General features: G+C 38.2%; 1 protein-coding gene across 4 annotated transcripts in view; it reads left to right on the top strand.

Moving 5' to 3' along the window:
* rxfp1 (relaxin family peptide receptor 1) overlaps positions 1-17,684 on the top strand; it is an 84,348-nt gene extending 66,664 nt beyond the window's left edge. For all 4 annotated transcript variants that reach the window (XM_074649150.1, XM_074649151.1, XM_074649149.1 and 1 more), the window contains 12 exons: positions 1,220-1,291; positions 1,564-1,635; positions 1,794-1,862; positions 1,969-2,040; positions 2,250-2,321; positions 5,210-5,281; positions 6,100-6,171; positions 7,636-7,707; positions 8,624-8,853; positions 14,435-14,845; positions 15,056-15,274; positions 16,837-17,684. In XM_074649150.1, coding sequence (XP_074505251.1) covers positions 1,220-1,291; positions 1,564-1,635; positions 1,794-1,862; positions 1,969-2,040; positions 2,250-2,321; positions 5,210-5,281; positions 6,100-6,171; positions 7,636-7,707; positions 8,624-8,853; positions 14,435-14,845; positions 15,056-15,274; positions 16,837-17,252 — 1,849 coding nt within the window. In that variant the 3' untranslated portion in view covers positions 17,253-17,684. The remainder of the gene's footprint in view (positions 1-1,219; positions 1,292-1,563; positions 1,636-1,793; positions 1,863-1,968; positions 2,041-2,249; positions 2,322-5,209; positions 5,282-6,099; positions 6,172-7,635; positions 7,708-8,623; positions 8,854-14,434; positions 14,846-15,055; positions 15,275-16,836) is intronic.
* Positions 17,685-20,785: the final 3,101 nt, after the last annotated feature.

Here is a 20,785-nt window from a genome sequence, read left to right as displayed (position 1 = left end):
AATGGCTCAACTGACTAGTAACATCCAATCATATTCATGCAACATGGCCATGATAACCTGACACTTCTCACTAGTTGTTATTGTGTTGTGCACATAGAAGTGTGCGGCCCATATACTGTAGACTTATAAGACACTAAAACAGCAAATGGCAATGCTGCTGTATCGCCACGGCAACCTCCTCCTTATTACCAGCCGCGACAGCAACACTGGTATTGTTTTCACTTTGTAACTCTGTGTGTGAGTCATCTTGGCTAAATGTGGTCCGGGAGACACCTACTGTAGCGGGAACTACCACAGAGGAGGTTTTAAGTATACTTTTCCAGGTGTTTATAGTTCTGTCTGTCTGTCTGTGGACAGATTTTGTGCAAGACTCAGTCACGAAACTTTACAGGTGTGTAGTCGAGACCAAAATGAAGGCTTGGATCAAAGATGAGTTGTGGTCCGAGCCAGAGCGCCAGAAGTATGGGATAGCAAGATGGTCTGTAGTTTTTTCTGTCGGTGGACAGATTTTGTCACCATGAAATGCAAGATGCAGTCAAACTTTACAACTTAGTTCTCTGAGCAGAATCCTCAATGCTGTTCCGATTCTCTGAGAGCTCGCTTTTTTTCTTCTGTGTAACCATTTGCTAAGTCAATTCATTGGTGTAAGTGTCTCTGACTTAAATGCTACACACAGCATTACAGAAAGGACAGTGAGAGGCTACATGGGGAGAGCGGAGGCTGATGAGTACCAGCTAAATGTCAATGACAGCGGGGTGTTAAGACGGAACCATTTTAGTAAATCAGGCTAATTTTGGAAACCTATCCTTACAACCTGGTGAGCCTAGTACATGAGCCAACTACAATCCTCCCTCTGCATTAACTTTCTATGTATTGTCTTGACGTCATGTGAAGAAAGAAAATTGTAAGGATTGCTAAATGATTCTTAGATGTACAGTATAAACAGGATGTGCATACATGCCACTAAAAGTAAATAAGTACAATTATATTGCAAAAAAATGCAACAACAAACTACTAGATGAAGCTTGATTATATGCATGTATAAGAGTGTGTATATAGTAACCAGTAAAAAACAGCTAAAAAACAACAGGTATGAACTATGAAATGCAATTGCAATACTTGGAAATGAGTGTATTGCACTTAGCTATGCAATAAAAAACGTTCCTATTAGTTTACCCAACATCCTGTTGAGGTAACAAACTGGTCTTTCCTCTCTTAGATATCTGAGCTATAACAAGATATCTGCCCTGATGCCGCGGGTGTTCCAGGACCTGCACAAGCTGGAGTGGTTGTATGTTTATTCTCTACTACTTATTCTCTATATTCTCTTCATGCTCTGCTGGAAAATAATATAAACTACCGCATATTAGGATATTTAACTTTCTGTAAATATTGATTTGCCAGAGACAGAGAAGTTTTGTGTTGAATAATTCCTGCTGATGAAGTGGAATTTGTTTTGTTTTTATGCCATACATCATGCATATTTATATTGATGCTGTTTCTTCTGAATCAATATTCTGCAAATGAGGCTGAAACTAGATCCTGTTTTTTTTTTTGTTCTAGGATCTTAGAAAATAACAATATTCATCAAATATCAACCACGACCTTCACAGGACTGAACTCCCTCGTTTTACTGTGAGTTTTCCTTTTCTACTTCTTTTTTCTTCTCAAATCATCTAACATTGTGGTTTTAAGAGCCTTGTTTGATCTGTGGAGGTTGAAGGAGTGTTCCTCCTGTGACCACTGAGGAAATTGCACCACACTGTATTACATTGTGTCTCGCTGATTGACAGGGTTTTGATGAACAACTCTTTGACAAAGCTGGATGACATCTGCCGGGAAATGCCAAGGTTGAACTGGCTGTAAGTAGGATGTCAAGAAACCAAAAACTGACTTGTCATAAAGGTGATATGTCTTTTGATGATTTCTCTGTGTGTGTTTGTGTGTGTGGTATGTGTCATAACACAGGGATCTGGAGGGAAATCTAATTGAAACCATTGGAAATGTCTCATTCTGCTCGTGCAGTATGCTGACAGTCCTGTAAGTATACATTTACATAATTTAATCAATGGCAAAGGCAAGGTTTTCTATTTAAAATTTGGACTTTCTCTGTGCGATGCTTGCAAATTAGCCTCAGTTTCTCAAAATGTGATGCATGGATCAACGCTGGCAGTTCATTAGATGTGGTTAAGAAGATCAAAAAGTAGTAACAGGATTATTTTTCTATGTCTTTTCTTGCCTTTCCCCAGTGTTTTACAGCAGAACAGGATCAGCTATATACACGAACAAGCTCTCTCAGTCCTCCAGAAGCTAGGAGAATTGTAAGTTCATTTTGTTGGATTGTGCAAACAAACTGTTGGAAAAAAATATCACGACTTTCAGGATTGTGCCAAAAAGAAGCTGTAGTAATGCAATTTAAATGTGGATCACTCTGAAAATGTGCTACACATGCTTGATTTTAGAAATATCTGTAGAAGAGAAGGAAATGAGAAAAACAGGATGGAGAAATACAGTAAATGAACCATGGAGGGAAAAGTTTACAAAGCCTTTGGAGTAACCTGATTATTTTCTCTCTTATAGTCTTTGCTTGAAAAAGTATGTGAGCCTTAAACTGCAGTAACTTTCTGTCTAAGCAGTAAAAACTTAGCTGCAGGCAACAACTGACACCATCCAAGACCACCAGTCTAATGATGTCACATTTAGAATAAAGGCGTCGTTGAACAAATGCATGTCACTTTGTTAATGAAGACCATTTGTTGTTTTGTGCCCCGTTAGCTGTGAGGCCTGAGGATTTGTATCTTTGGTTTGTTCGTGTTTCAGTTAGTGACATATCTCTGCACTTTCTTGGCAGATTGTAGACACATTGGTGGCCCCCAAAGATTGTTTTAGTGAGCCTCTGACCTTTTCGTCTGGTCAAAATGTCTCCGCGACAAAATCTACAGGTTGGATTTCTGTTAAATTTGTGGTGAATATATCCATGGTCTCTAGAGGGTGAATTCTGCTGGGTTTTAAGGCTGTGACTTTTCCACTTGTGCCACTATGGCAATTAAGTTTATAGAGGACATTAATGCTTCCCAGAGAAGGAACCATTTCCAATTTGGACACTCATTAGCAGTGTTGTAATACTCAAGATTGGTCTTGCTCTCAAGACCCCTTTTTAAAGGTCTCGTATCGGAATCGACCACATTTTTACTTGGTCTTGTCTCAGTCTCAGAAAAAGAGGATTCTGAATTGTATTTCAAGACCGGACCGGTCAAGACTACAACTGCAGAGATATCTCTCAATTGCCTATGCATTGACTGATTTATTTGTTAACGGCATCACTGTGTTTGCTCATAGAAAACAAAGGCAAATTCCCACACAATGTCTGCTTATTTTATCAAGACATTTCTCAAGGTACACTTATTATACATACACACACATACAGAATATATGGCAATAAAAGAGGCAGATGAAGAGAAATCTTCATTAGATTTTATGGGAAAGTGGATCTTTCAGATCATTTTGAGGAATGCAGATGGTTTGCATGCTCCACATTTTATCATAAGCATCGTATCATGCAGTGCAGGACTCACACTTGTCGGTCTTTGTCTTAACTTGGTCTCAAAGTCTTGGTCTTGTCTCGGTCTCGATACACTCTGGTCTTGGTCATGACTTGGTCTCAGTTTAGGTGGTCTTGACTACAACACTGCTCATTAGCTTTCCTCAAGTATCGTCACCATCAGGTCCAATTGTAGATCCAATTGTAGGTCAGTTGTTGTAGACAATATCTCAAAAACTAATAGACTGTTTTATAGGTATTTCAAGTTTTAAGATGTTAATTCCAACTTGCGCATTTGCACCATATTTTAGGTACAAATGTACAACGAGTCAATGAGATATGGTAACTTTATGTTAAAAGAATACGAATAAAAGCAGAAAGATGACAAAGAAGTAAGAGAATTATTAGCACCGTTCTCAAAATCAAAGTAACCTGTTTAAAATTACATGAGTGGCTATGCTTTATGTCATGCCAGTCTGATCTTTTATTTTATGTGCCTTACTGTTGGCTGAAATGATTTAGTCTTTACAAACACTTTTGTAGCCGTTAAAAGCCTCATGAGTCCTGACAAATCTGTATTGATTTAGACTTTTTATGCCTCAATGGATCTTTGAAGGATAGTTTGTGAAGACAACCTCACATGAACTGTAAAATGTGACTTCTGCTACCATTATCATCAGTCAATATCTTGGAGGCTCACATACTTTAAAAGGCAAGACTGTGAATGCTTTGACTGTCCTTAAGAAACACACATGATAAAAGTGCAGCTGTCTGTGTTTGTCTTTTGGAATGACTGAGATGAGTGTTAGACCACACTTTGGGAGCAATTTAGCAATAATCTAGATAATGTCGTGATCCCTAATTAACACATTTTTCTTAGAAATGTAAATATTAGACATGGCAATATTCTGTATTTGTATTGCCAACAAATCCCATGAAAAGAACAAATCCAACAATGAATTTAATCCTACTAACAGGTTTAGTCAAAGCCTGATAAAACACATTCATCTGTGCTCATCATAGAGCTCCATTGTTGTCCAAGAACAACCACATCAATGAGTCACACTGTCCTGCTGCTGTAAATACATACTGTACCAGTGCACAAAATGTTCTTTATCTTGTGTCATTAATTTCAACAACAGCATTTTATAAAATGTAACATAACATGTTTATATCATCACAATGCAATTCCACTGTAAGTTAATAAATAAAGAAGGAAGCATTTCAAGTTAATCAAAGTATATCCTTATCAGAACAGATATTGTAGTTACAGTGATCTTTACCCTTCACCTCAGAAGTGACAAACTGCATGTATCCTCAGCAGACCTTCATGCCGTGCAGCCACATGTTTCTTGAGGGTTAAGACGCTCACTTTTTATCGACTGTGAAAGTTCACACTTTCCTGGAGCTATCGTTAGCACCATAGCCGTCTCCATTTACACATATAACCCACAGCGGAATAAAGCTAGTTTATGTAAGGCTATTTGAACTAATGAAAGCCATGGTTGCATCCAAAAGGTGAATTACATTATGAAGTTATAGAGACAGTATGTAATGCAGGAGTGTTGTTTCCAGTGTTTTCAATCTTCCTTCAGACACCTAGTCATCAATATTTGTTTGTTGTTTTGTGTTTTTGGGGAACCAACGTGGATTTGTCTCGGCGTGCAGGGATCTATCCAGCAACAGACTGGTGGCGATCCCACCCAATCTCTTTGTCTTACTGGGGGATTTGCTCCAACTGTGAGTTCTATTTACACAAATACACCGGGATGTACGGATCTATATACAAGCATAGCTGTTCCATGAATATTTATAGTAGGGTTTATCTTTTGATGCTGTCAGGGAATGACCATAGAATCGTCAGTATTGTTTGTCCAGATAGAATTTCGATGTGATTGGTAAATACAAAATACAAACCCCTAGATCAGTACTGACCACGGTGAGCAACACATTGCATTTTTCTTGTGGCTGCTTCAGAATAAAAGCCACCCTGTGTTTACCCAATTGAACGCTTTTAATGTGTAGCAGCAGTAGGATGTTATGGTTACATTAGCAGTAACTTATTACGTTGTAATGGGAGTGAACAGTAAACAAAAATTGCGCTGGAGTACATGTTACATTTTCCTGTGAATCCCTCGTTCTTAAATAGGCAATCTGAATCCAACGCAGGAATGGCAGACTCAGCCACTACGTATAAAAACTACTATTTAGAGAGATAATTACTGCTTGTAAATGCATGAATGATTAGTTCAGAGAAAATGCAGATCATAATAGTGATAAAAATGGGGTTTTCATTGTCATGAAAATCTAATGTATTACAACTTTAAGTAGCAGGAAGTCAATGCCATTTCAACACTGTGGTGGGTGGATAACAAGATGTCAGCTAAAGAGGAATAATGCAAAGATACATCTTCAAGACACGCAGCAGAAGTTGTGGAAGTTGAAAGAAACCGTCCACATGCACAGACAATTTTGACATGCAGAAATTGTTATGTAAATAATAAATGGGATTTATTTCCATGTTATCTAATCTAGAGTCTCTTATCTTTATCTTCAAGGAATATATCGTACAATCCCATCGTGGAGCTCCAAGTGGACCACTTCGACAAGTTGCATAAGCTGAAGTCATTGTAAGTATCATGTTGCTACACACTGAACAACTCCGGGGTCTGAGAAGTGAAGCCAATGCAGAAGTGCCTTAAACTTGCATTCTTTCTAATAACCAGCAGGGGGCGACTCCTCCGGTTGCAAAAAGAAGTCTGATTGTATAGAAGTCTATGAGAAAATGAGCCTACTTCTCACTTGATTAATTACCTCAGTAAACATTGTAAACATGAGTTTATGGTTTCAATCGTTAGTTTCAAGTCTTCTTCACTACAGCATGATGTTCATTTAGTAAATTATGGTCTCATTTAGAGTCAAATAGACCATAAAGCAGGGTATGCTTTAGGGCGTGGTTATCTTGTGATTGACAGGTTGCTACCACAGCTACCGGTCTGGGAGTTGTCTGTGTTTTCTTCTCAGGACTTTAACCCTTTCACAGTGTGTTTTCAATTCATGTAAGTTAATTAGAACCTTTTTGGCCCCCTGAAAATGTCTTATTCAGCGTTTGGTTGTACTTAGCTCCACCCTCTCATGTCACTTCTGATTGCAAAAAAACAAAAAGGCCGAACTCGAGGCTTCAAAACGGCAGTAGTCCACAAACCATTGGGTGACATCACGGTGATTACGTCCATTTCTTATATGCAGTCGTGAGAGACATTTGAGCTCTCCTGTCATATGCTTAAAGCTGTGGCTCAGGAGGTACAGCGGTCGTCCACTAATCCGAAGGTTGGTAATTCAATCCCGGGCCCCTGCAGTCTACTTGTTGAAGTGTCCTTGGGCAAGATACTGAATCCCAAGCTGTGGCTGTGCCATCGGTGTGTGAGTGTGCACGTATGAATGTTTATCGCTCCTGAGTAGCTCAGTCCGTGGGGACTTGGCTTGGGAACTGGAGAGTCCTCGGTTCAAGTCCTCCTACGGACCAAGTACGGAGTCTGGACTGGTAGCTGGAGAGGTGCCAGTTCGCCTCCTGGGCACTGTCGAGGTGCCCTTGAGCAAGACAGCCCCCTCGCTCTGACATCTCTCAAATAATGCATGTTGTACATGAATGTGTGTGTGAATGGATGAATGCTGGCGCGTGTTGTAAAGCACTTTGAGTGTTCGCTAAGATTAGAAAAAGCGCTGTATAAATGCAGTCCATTTACCATTTAGAAGAGCAGCAAACATATAAACGCACTGGATAATGAAAATGCTGAAAATGAAAAAGGACCCTGACAAGCCAGTAGGAGGTCATTATTCTATCGACCGTGTCCCATTTTGTGAGGGTCACCTCATTTGCTGCATGAAGGTTTTTCAGGGTTAGACGGATATTATGTGCTCTTTCTATTAACAAAATGAAAGAAAATGTATTTTGGCTAGGAGATATGTTTCTCACTTAGTCCTTGAAAGCAGCTATGTGCTTTTGAAGACTCAAATCAATATACTGTAACGTGTCTGTGTGTGTGTGTGTGTGTGTGTGTGGCACTCAATCAAAATGTCTTTATATTTTCTAGGAGCATAGAAGGCATAGAAATTGGAAACATACAACGGAGGATGTTTGAACCTCTCAAATACTTGACTCATATGTAAGTATTCTGTGTTTGTACTGTTAATCTTCGTCGTTTGGTCTGGACTGTCATGTTGGTTGTAGACCTTTCACACGTATACATCTAGCGGTGAGTCCAGGGCAAGCCTTATCGAGACTGTCAGGCTTCTCTTCCAGCTGGGAGATGATTAAGTCTGGCTTAGCGTAATCCATCTTCTCTGTGGGTAAAAAAGCTCCATATAGACCCATGCAGGTCCTGGAAAAGATGCAGCAGATTCAGCCAAGTGCAAATATCCTCAAGGGTCTTTATTCTGTAGCATTTCATCCATGTTTTGGTAAAATACGGTTTGTTTTTCTCAAATAAAATTTCTTAATCGGGCAAGAACAGATTTTTGCTTTTGTCTCCGGGATTTCCGCCTTTGGAGCCACACAATGGAAGTGAATGCAAATTTAATTTGTGGTGCTCGCAGCATTAAAAAGGGATATTTATCTTTTCCAAAAGCAACATCTCTTTACAGAAACAGTGTCCCTGTTAGTGTGGATAATCCACAGATTAAGTTGTAAACTGTTTTCGTAGGGCCTACTTCTTAGGTAGTAAGTAGTTATATGAAAACTGTTCACTGTGAGGTGCATGGATTAACCAGAGTAACCTGAAAACAACGTTTCTGGAAAGACATATTGCTGATCAAGTTTTAGTCAACCTTGCAACTTGGCTCTAGGGATGGAAATGTCATACTGTTAGTCAGTTGGTTCACCATTTTGTGGCAATCTTAGCGCCAACATGAGGTAGACATTTATGGGATGGATTGCCATTAATTTTGGTACACTCTGTCACTGTTTCTGTCTCAATTTATAAAAAGAAAAACGCAGCACACTCGGCTGTTCAAACCCCAAAACCTTGCAGCTGTAAATATCTCTTGCTTAACTTGACCCTCTTCTTTAATCTACTCTCACAGCTACTTCAAGAAGTTCCAGTACTGCGGCTACGCTCCTCATGTGCGCAGCTGCAAACCCAACACCGACGGCATCTCGTCCTTCGAGGACCTGCTGGCCAACATCGTGCTGAGGGTCTTCGTGTGGGTGGTCTCCGCCACCACCTGCTTCGGCAACATCTTCGTCATCTGCATGCGCTCGTACATCCGCTCGGAGAACAAACTCCACGCCATGTGCATCATTTCTCTCTGCTGTAAGTCACATTTCATTTCAAGGAGGGATAATAGCTTTCTATTTATAGAATATCCTTCCACCATCGTAGTACATTACTTACAGTGATATGCATAACAAGTACCCAATTTCTGTAAGTAATTAGGGGAAAGAGGGTGTATAATTTACTGCCCAAAAACACATTGTTTGTAATTATGATGAAATGGTGGCTGTTTGCATTATAAACAGTTTATATTTACCACTTCATTATGTTTATACTTTATGCGTGTGAAGTAAACAGGCCTCCGAACTCAAAGTACTCAAACTCAAAAGTAGGTAATTTGAAATTAGTTCCCAATGTGCTTTCAGTGCGTTTCATATTACACACACTGTTGGACACCTTCATGAATAAGGCTGAATGTAAAAATAATAAAATCTCTTTCATGTGCTGTTTTCCATCACCGAATAAATAGATGCACATACTCCGAGAAATTATTCATAGCTTAACTGACACAAATTATGAAAACTGCTCAAGGATAACAGTTGACGGGTGATTGAATATTAACATTCACTGATTGACTCATCTACCAGGATAATAATAGATATGCATAGTTATACATATTTAGTATTTGTCAATTTGACATACAGTATAGTCCCCAAGTGTATGTGGGTGTTTTGCAACTATTGTCACTTTTGACTCTCCCAAATTAAAAATTAAATTAATTAATTAATTTTAACCATCAGAGTATTTAATACATATAAACAGATACACAAACTTACATATAGTGGTTAAGATTTTAATCTGTAACCTGTTCATTTTTAATGGTTTTCATCACTTTACTAAATGTCCTTACCGCAACATTCATTTTATACATTTTGCATTTTTAATTTCTATAATATTTTTAATACATTTAAATTCATTTTCATCGAGCTTTGTGTATCATTGTAAATATTGATGTAAAAAATTTTTTTAAAATAGAGGATTTCATGATTAACTCTACACCATGAAAACTGTAGACAGCAGCCATAGATGTCAGTCTTCATACACAAAAAGATATATTTTGTGTTTTATGATGGATATTGCAATTCTAATGTCTGTCTTCACCACAACACCAAAAGCTGAAAAGCGGAAATTACATTTTTGCAAATAAATGGCAGCTAGCAAGGTCTGCTACGTTCGCTTTGACTCTTGGTATCTACTATACATGAATTCAACACAATTACTAAGCTGTATTTTAAGGACACACAATACATACTTCAGAAGAAAAGGTGATTTTTAACCTTGTTTTTCTTGATCTTGAGGGTCACCTATATGTGGGTAGCCCAACCTGTCACCCATGTGCTCACTTGTTAACTTCTGTTTCCATAGAAACTAGACTTGTTTGGCTTTGAATTAAACTTTTACTATGGTATTTGTTCAGTGTCGCGGTAAGGACTCAGAAGTGTGGGATAGTCGCATTTAGATGAAAAAAACATATAAATAAATGTAAAGTAATATGTATATGAAACGATTCCATTTGAAATAATGTCATATTGTTATTGAATTAGCTCATTTTACATATCTCAACATTGAAACCACAGTTGTAGGACATGAAGAAAAGTGATGTTTGGACCCATAAAATGCTTCAGAAATGTTATTATGTCAAGATGGGTAATAACAGTGTCTATATATTTATCAAGCATTGCACTGCAAATTTTAACATAAACCCCAAATTTCATTGATGGGACTTAAAAATGCCCGTAGTTGCAGAAACACCCATGTATAGTTTTGAAATGTAGCTATTTTTATGATGTGCACTCAAGTTGCAAAATGTACTCCACATGAATGCATTGGCTTAGTAGAAATGCGAGTGTGGTGTTAAGATAGGCAACCTACTGCTTAGATATGCGATGGCATTCAGATAAGGGCTGCGAGAGTTTGTTGAAGGGCTTCTTCTTCTTCTGCAGGAAAAAAGTTCAGAATTCAAGAAGAGATTGTGGAGTTTATTGGTTTAAAATGGAGAGTTGTTCAGTAACGTAAGTTTAATCTGCGTACTGAGTATAGTGTTTGAGATAAGGCTAGATGTGTGTGCTCTCGTGGAAAGACAGGAAATTATTTGATAAGATATAGCACAGATACCGCTCAGGTAAAGGTCTAATATAAGCTGCAGTCACTCATGCGATAATCATGTAATGCATTCTCCCTCACGCTTTGGCATGTTTGCTTCTGATTGACATACAGTAGGTGTTTCACCTTGTTATTATAAGACACAGGAGGAAATTGAATTCATGACAATATGTTGTTGAAGAGAATATAAAGCAAACAAGTTAATATTTAAAGGAACTCACTGGTATAGGAAGTCACTGAATGGATATGTGCAGGTATAAACACCAGGTAGTAAACATGATGGTAATTATTCCCAAGAGAGAATTTCATTCAACTAGCATCTACAGAGAGAGAAAACATGAAAGCACAAAAATGTATTGGAAATAAATGTCCATAACATGTCATTGCTGTATGCCTACGCTGGCATTTCACATTTAAAAAAGTCAAACATAAAGGATCATATGGACTCTCAAAGCAGCTGAGATGAAAGAGCTCAGAATATTCAAAGCAGAAATGTTGTGTCATAGCCGATATGACAGCCAAGCGAAGGATGGCAGTTGTTATTCATTATCTCACGTTGGCGCTCACTGGCTTAATACGTCGACCTTTTAAAAGTTTATTACTAGAATGTCAGTGGGGACAATTTTCAGTAGCGCGCTTATTTCTAGTGGCTGAGATTGAGACAAAAACAGAGCATAAGGTAATTAAGGAGAAAAATAGTTTGAATATTATTCATTCTTGGCTTCTTTTTAACAGCAATGGATTATGTCGCTCCGTGCAAGCAGGACATGTCTGAATGTTGCTTTTAATCCAGTTATTAAGAGCGGAACGGGTGCATTCTGCAAAGAAAGAAAGTAGAGTCATGCAGATAAAGTTTGAGTCAGCGATATTGTAGTTTAAAGTTGGAACAAGAGTTAACTTGAAAGAATCATTCTTCCTGAGTGGTATTGTAATGAATATTTATGGATAATTGTGGATTAGGCAGTAATCCTGTGCACAATCATAATTGCATGATGTCAAGGAAAACAATTTATATAGGGCTTTATATCAGCCCAGATGCACAGCTGATCGTGAAATAGTCACAAAATTGAATGTATTGATTTGTGTACATAGACACAAATTTCCCATTTTTTTCATGATGGTCAGCAAGAAATCAATTCATATGTAATTTACGTAATTGCAAACCTGGTAGTATAAAATGCGACGATCGCTGCGTATGAAGGAGGTCGGAGTGGATGGGTGGGTCTAAAAATACTGCATTTTTCCCCCAGAAGACCTACGTTCGTGTCCCTTGTGAAACCAGAAGTCAATTTAGATTTATTTGTCACATAAATTTCATACTGAAGTTACGCCACTTCCGTAGTTATTTCAAGTTGTAGTTTTGTTGTCTAAGCCAAACCAAATCAATCTTTTCCTAACTAAGTACTTGTTGCTGGACATTCTTAGGAAAACGCACCAAAAGCTACATTGTTGAAAGTCGTGCTGAGCGTCACAATAAAAATGGAAATTCGTGTCACGAATCAAATAGATTAAATTTTGTGACTATTTCACGAAACTGCCGTGAGACTGTGTTGTTTATACCGTACATCCAGTGGAAAGACTGTATGTGCACATTTCTGCTTTCATGCACAGACTGTTGGCTTTAAATCTACACAGATGTTTTTGCATCTGGCCCCATGCCCTACCTTGAGTACAAGTTTTCATACTCAAAACTCAAACTAATAAATCCCAGTCCCACATGTTGTTTTCTTTCACTCCTACTTTCTTTGCCCTCGGCAAACTCATCCCAATGTTTTGCTGTCAAAGCTGTAACTGAACTCGCTCAACTTAAATCCTCTGATGAATTCAGCACCGCTTCATCAGTCACTACATGGTGTCGTTAAATAATATAGTAATATTGATTACTCAAACCCTCCTGATAGTAATTCCATTGATTATGGAAACATGCCAATGCTTTTCAAAGGGCATTTTTTATTTTACACACAGCCTATAAGGTCATCAAAGACTCCCTGTATGTTTTTTATCTTGTCATGTGTGAATGGGACAGCTGAGGTGAAGCTTTGTTGTGCATATGATTCTCACTGTTAAATGCCATTCAATGTAATATTTATTGCATGCACTGTTGCTTTTGTAGTTGTTAATTAATCATTTAATTATGAGATGTGCGTACATGCAGTATACTTTTATATGAAATTCCCACGAGTACATCAAAGTTTAAGATTAAAGTTGACTGACTCAACTGTGCTCAAAGTCCTCTCTGAGTTGATTTACTTTTTTTAGAAAAATAAAAAGGTGTTCTGAAAAATAACTAATAGAAAAGGTTAGATACAGAAAGGCAGAGAATAATGGGTGATAAGTGTGAAATGACACTGGCAGCTAAAGGTAACATCAAGTGCCATAAAATATATTAAATTACCACAAAGAAGTTAATTTACAGTACATAGTCTAGGTGTACGTCAAAGCTATTATCCAATCCGTGTTTTTGCCATGTTACAGTATGATGTGGTCATACATTAAGATATTTATTCACATCATCATTCTGGATAATAAGCCTATTGGCTTTCTTGCCGAGTTGACCAGCATAAGCATAAAGACTGGAAACAGCTTGATCTGAAAATATATAAAAAAAAAAAAAAAAAGAATTCCCCTTTTCCTCTTGTTCTCTTTGTCACATTGCTATATAGAAAAGTTGTGTAATGCTTGAAGTAAAGCATCTTTGGAGGTATCAGTAAGTATATTCACACAACATTGTGTGTATTTCTTTATAAATACACACTGTATTTGTATGTGAAGCTACACATGCAATCTCTCTGTGTATACCCATCATTTATACATCAGTCCCTTGTTGTGTGGTAAGGAATGACTGGCAGTTAGAGTTATAATAATCAACCCCTGCTGATATATATACTGTATATCTTTAGGGGTTGGATTATTGTGGTTGAGCTGTTCTGAAGGCTATGAAATTAAATGCCACTTGTCAAACACTGTGCAGAGTATCGAGGAGGGCACTTGTGATTTCTGAGTGTACGCTATACAGTTTGTATGCATTTATATTATATTCAGTATGTAAAATAGGCAGTCTAGTAGGCTACAGAATGATGTATATGAGATTGTTTTTCTTTCTTGACAGCAATACATGATGCTCTCTGCGCCCTTTGCTATAATTTACCTTCTCTAATGATCATAATATGTGACGGCATAGCTGAATTTGAGCCTGTAGTGGCTCGTCCTTGGTTCTTTTTCTTATGCTTACATTTCCAAGGTCGAGTGGCTCCTCTCCATCTCCATATCATAGACCAGAATCCTTTCATGTGGGGCCATTTCTCTACATGGTTTATTCTATTCCCACTTCTAAGAAATGGCATAAATTCAGCTGATGTTATGCTCATGTTTCTGAATGAACCAAGCTCAACGTGTAAACTAGGGCTGACCCGAATGCTTTGAAGCTTCGATGCTTCGCTTTCTTATTGCACACTAAATGGCTTGCAAATTCATGTGCCATTCATACACCTTTTTGTGCGCCTGTGCTTCCTTGCAGGTGCAGACGGGCTGATGGGCATCTACCTCTTCATGATTGGCGCGTATGATCTGAAGTTCCGCGGCGAGTACAACCGGCACGCTCAGGCCTGGATGGACAGCAGTCAGTGTCAGGTCATCGGCTCTCTGGCCATGCTGTCAACTGAGGTATCCGTCCTCCTCCTCACTTACCTCACTCTGGAGAAATACATCTGCATCGTCTACCCTTTCCAGTACTTGACGCCCGGCTGGCGACGAACTGTCACCATCCTTCTTGGGATATGGCTGTTTGGCTTTATCATCGCCCTTCTGCCACTGGCCTGCAAGGGGCTGTTTCGCAACTTCTACGGGACCAATGGAGTCTGCTTCCCGCTGCACTCAGAGCAGCCAGAGACGCTTTGGGCTCATGTTTACTCCATCGTCATTTTCCTGGGTGGGTATTTGTTCTCGCAATAGCTTTGTTCTTGTGTTTACTTTATTGTTTTCTTTGTTCACTTAATCTCTAAAGTCAATATTTAGTGAGTGTATTTGTATTCACATGCATGTGGATGCATACTTTTGTCATAATTACGCATCCACAGTGCAAATATGAGCTATTGCAGTTGCATGGCAATCCAGAAACTAACCAAATATCTCCCTGCAGGTCTGAACTTGGTGGCATTCCTCATCATTGTCTTATCCTATGCAAGCATGTTCTATAACATCCAGAGAACAGGCACTCAGACCACTAAATACAGCAACCACATCAAGAAAGAGGTGACCATCGCCAAAAGGTTCTTCTCCATCGTCATCACGGACTCCCTCTGCTGGATCCCCATTTTCATCCTGAAGATCCTGTCACTGCTGCAGGTGGAGATTCCCGGTACAGTAGAAGTGCTACTGTATAACCATTTAAAGGAATACTCCACTGAAAGTCTACACTTTGAGTATCAAATACGCCCCCTCAGTAAGCGAGCAATGTGACTCTGACTCTTTTGCATAGGAACAGCAGCTGTAATCTGCTTGAATTCACAGTCGTTGAATTCAAGATTTATTTCAGAAAATAGGCATCAAAACGGCAGTTTTCTCAAAAGGCTACTGGAGCATAATCCACTTCTCCGCTGTTGATTCCTATGCTCAGCATGTTCCAAAAAATAAGCTTACAGGGAGATGAGTGCTCAAAAGAGCAACCTGATCTCATGGGGAGGCGTATAAATAGCACAACATTTCTTTATGCCATGATAACGCGCTTTATGCTTTTTGCATGTCGTATATTATGCCATGTTGTTACCGTGAAATGGTCGTTGTTATGTTTAGGCAACAAAACTATGGTAACAGCCACAGTTAGGTTTAGACAACAAAACCACTTAGTTAGGTTTAGGAAAAACATTCATGGTTGGGCTTAAAATAAGTATGTAAACTAAGTAAAATATGCATATACAATAACGTTACATAAGTACAAACATCACAAATGTCACTAACGTAACTTCAGAATAACTCAACAACACTTTGGGACACGAACACCGGTCTCCTGGTTGAAAGTCTTGTACGTGACTCGTCTGTATCGTCAGTCCCATGAGTCACTAGTCATGTGAATTGTTAGTCAGTGAAGTTAACGTCAACCCCGGACATTTCCTAACCCTACCTAAGTGATTGTGCTGCCTAAACCTTAAACTAACATAAACTTACTGCAAAAACTGAAGTTTATTTTGAAAGAACACTATGCATGTAACTGTCCCTGGTCCATCCAAAATTAACAGAAGAAGGGAACCCCGTGCGTCGGTCTCCGATGCCGCGGGGCACTGACCAACCAGCAGTATTTGACGAGTCGGGAGTGAGAATGTGTTGTCCCCTCCCACCCGCCATAAGCGGTCTCTCTCACTTTTTATTCTACATCACCAGCTCTGAGCGTAGCATATTTACGCTGATGCATTAGCATTGCAGTCAGTACAGACTACATGGCATAAAAATGACACACCAAAAGCCACAAAGACGTTATTGCATTCAAAATAACTTACAAATACATTTATACGCCATTTGGTGAGACGGGGCTGCAAAATAGATATTTTTGGTGGAGTGCGTCTTTAGAGTATTGCATTTTCGCTATGTTAAAATAAAAGTAGTCTATTAGGTATTCCCACTAAGTTTTAAATGTGTTTTCAAAAGATATTTATCACTGTATAAAGAGCATTCACCGGCAGCCACCTGCCGTTTGCACTTTATACCCAAATGACCCATTAGTGTAGTGCTGAATCCATTATATACATAACCTGCTGAGCTGTGGCTCCCTAATTAGGCCCCCAGTTGGGATAAAAGGGATTTTTATTTATTATACCACTGTGTTTAATAAGTTCAAGTACTCTCCCAAGTGTGTTAAACTTAATAATCTTTAGACAGACTCTGTTGTTTGACTTCTTTCTCTCTGTGTCTTTTCTCTCTCGGCAGGTACCATCAGCTCCTGGGTGGTCATATTTATTCTGCCCATCAACAGCGCCCTTAACCCCATCCTTTACACTCTGACCACGCGGCCTTTCAAAGAGACCATCCTGCAGGTGTGGGCCAACTACAGGCAGAGGAGGCCTCTGCTCAGCGGTCACCCAGCTCAGCATCCGTCGCTCACCTGGCAGGAAATGTGGCCCCTACAGGAGAACAGCCACGGCCTCGCCACGGGGCACCCGCTGGAAACGACAGCCGGCACGATAGCCAAGCTCACCCCCGTGGAAAATACCAGCGAGGGATACAATGACATTAACACATGCACACAGCCACTACAGAAGCAGCATACAGTGCTGTTAGTATGCTCAAAGAAACAAACAACGCCACACACACTCACACCCACCCACTCATACACAAACAAATGAGCTGGGTAGCAGATTTACATATATCTGTTCAGAATTTCATCAAAGAGTCACCTCAACAGATTAAATGGGATTCAGGTTTATTCATCTCAGCAATTAAGAGTCCTTGATTTGTGCCCAGATTTCTCCTCTGTGGTTAAAAGTCATTACTATCTTTAGAAATCCAACCAAGCAGCAGTCATCATGGCAATGGATGAAGTCAGTGCAGAAATCCCACATGTGGCAGATCAGCTCCTCTAATGTCTTCTTCAAAAAGAAATCTATCAATACAGAGCAGATGCCATGCCCCACTTTTGGTTTGGCTTTTGTTCCACTAGCTTTCATCGCTCAGTTTCATTTCTCACACTTCTCTCATCATTTTTTTCTGAAAGCTGGGTGTTCTGTCCTTTTATTCTGAGCTGAATATTAATCTATATATTATTAGGGCTGTCAAAGTTAATGCAAATTTTTATGCAACTCATTTCTTTAACGCGCTAACGCAACTTGCGATTTTTAGGTTGTAGTGGGCTTTAAAGCTAAAGAGTGAAGATACTAGCATCATATGAAAACCTAAGGAATCCATTGGTACTAACCATATAGTACTAGCTTGTCGCGAAGAACGCTAAATAACGCTCCAAACTTACGCTACATTTTGTCGAGGAAAAGCTGTCACGGCCATTTCCAAAGTGGTCTCTTGACCTCTGACCTCAAGATATGTGAATGTAAATGGGTTCTATGGGTACCAACGAGTCTCCCCTTTACAGATATTGCCCACTTTATGATAATCACATGCAGTTTGGGGCAAGTCATAGTCAAGACAGTATACTGACACACTGACAGCTGTTGTTGCCTGTTGGGCTGCAGTTTGCCATGTTATGATTTGAGCATATTTGTAATGCTAAATGCAGTACCTGTGAGGGTTTCTGGACAATATCTGTCATTGTTTTGTGTTCTTATTTGTTTTCCAATAATAAATATATACATGTATTTGCACAAAGCAAGCATAATTGCCCACTCCCATGTTAATAAGAGTATTAAATACTTGACAGATCTCCCGTTAAGGTACATTTGAAGTGATAAAAAAGTGTGATTTATTTGTGATTAATGGTGATTAACTATGGACAATCATGCAATTAATCGTGATTAAATAATTGGTTGAAAGCCCTATATATTATATATAAATTAATATACTATTATATTAGCAAGTAAAAGTTGAATAACTTAATTTCTAATAGTGATAAAAGAAATCCAACAGCTCCCATTAACCATTCACTCATTAAATACATTGTTGTTGTTGAATGCTAACAAAATAATTGTTGAGTGTAGAAATTCATTCTTGACTTTGGAAACAGTAGTTTGACAAAAAAAAAAATCTTAACCAGCTTTAAACAGAGCTTTAAAGCATATCTTGCGGTCTTCCTCATGGAGTTTACTACTCAAGTGCTCAAGTGTTTTTACTAGCCATACAGTAGTAGATTCTTTATTTTTAAGAATATAGACAAAAGAGCCTTATTATGGCATCATAATACCAGTAGCTATAAATCAGCCCATGTTGGTGTGGTACCCAGTGACAATAAGGTGCAACGCTGGTGTACTAATGATACAAATGCAGAGGGATTGCATGGGAGACACATTGCAAAACACCACAGCGACGACCACTTATTCTTCAAAGATGTAAAACAGGAACCACTAAGATAGGCAGCACACAAGGAAGTTCAAGTCATTGAGTGTTTGTTGCTCCTTAATTAGTTACATTAAACTGAAAAGGACCCGTTTTGAAACTTTGCAGCAAGTTAGATCTAATGTCTTTCTCCGAGCTCTGGGCAAGGATGTTTTTATGGGAACATTGTCTGACAAGAAAAACTGTAAAATGTGCATCTAAAGGCTTTGAAGCACCAGAATTCAGGTTATCATGTGCAGTTTGAAAAATCATGAACAAAATGAAGATTGCATTCAACTTTCTTTTTTGGTACAATCAGTCACTGAGAAGTTTTACTGCAGAACTTTGGAAGGTGAATCAACCCTGTTTTATGCCTTTCTCTTCTCTTTTCAAAAGTGAATAAGCATGAACATACATTTCATGCTGCTGGTTTAATCTCATATTGATAATAATACATGCAACCTACTTGCAGAAAAGAACATTTTTACATCAAGGTAGCCTTCTATGTTTTAGCATTTAACCTGCTATAAGGAGGGATAAAATGCCTACTTTTTTATTCTGTATTTGGTCTTTAGTCCATCAAAGTTTTTTTCTGCGTTTCCTCTGCCACCAAAAATATTTTATAGAAATATATTGAATGTAATATATGAGATATTTCCAGTATGTTAAACAAAGAATGCACTTAATGTGGGCAGAAGAAAATCCCCCAGCTGGTCTGGGGTTTTAACTTGGACTCAACCAGCCACTACACCACACTACACATTTTTTTACACTGTGATCCGCACAGTGAAGACATTTGTACAATGATCATAAACTCTTTGTGCGCATACTTTGTTCAATGAACTACTGATTCCTGTGGAAATTTACCTTTTCAGACATTGTAAACGTACGATATGTGAATACATTGTCTGTGCCATCTGTGTTTACATTCCTATACATACTGAAAAGACGAAGAAGCCAACTTTTTTTTTAGATATGTTGATAATATCTGCAGGCTAACGTTAAATATTGATGGGCAAAATGTTTTTTAAAAGTGTTATTTAATTTGTTGTATTGACTTGTGTGTTACGATATTAATTTACAAAGTTTTGTATTTTTGTTTTTCTTAAAATGTGGACAGTAAATATATTTATGCCTCACATCTGCTTTTTGACTTATTTATTATTTGGTTTATATTGGTTATTTATCTTATTAGTTTGGGCATTGATATTGATATTAAAAATAGTACACAATGGTGAAAGAAGTACTTTGGTCATTTAGTTATGTAAAAGTAGTGATACCACTATGTAATAATACTTAATTGGTCCTGCATTTGAAACTTCCAATAAAGTTGAAAACAGGAGTTGGCCTTTAGTGGAAGAAACTGTGAAAACTTTATGCTATTGATAAAACACAACAAACTCAATGATAGAGATTACAAATCAGAAAACCGTAAGATAACATAAATAAGAGTTAGAGCAAAGAAATTATAGGACAAAAAAATAATAGCACACAATAACAAGACAACTTGATTACCAAAGGTATAGACTAACATGACTGGCATTGTCCTGCCAGGAATAAAAAAATCTAAAAAAAGTATCACCAGCAAAAGAATAACTTATAAGTAATTGTACAACATAAACATATAGCCTACATCGGGTCCACAAGAGTAAAAGAGTGAAATAGTTAGCCTAGCATTAAATTAGAATCAGCTTTAATAGTCAAGTAAGTGTGAACACATACAAGGAATGTGCATGCACAGAAATAGACATATTGTACAAAGGTTAACATAAACATTCAACTACAATGTACAGATATAAATATATATAGCCAATTATTAAAAAGTATCTATCATATATATATATATATATATATATATATACATACATATATATTGTATATGCCAAAAAAACAACAA

This window comes from Sebastes fasciatus, chromosome 10 (genome assembly GCF_043250625.1).
Source record: "Sebastes fasciatus isolate fSebFas1 chromosome 10, fSebFas1.pri, whole genome shotgun sequence".
Lineage (NCBI taxonomy): Eukaryota > Metazoa > Chordata > Actinopteri > Perciformes > Sebastidae > Sebastes > Sebastes fasciatus.
This window is presented reverse-complemented; position numbering and strand designations above follow the sequence as displayed.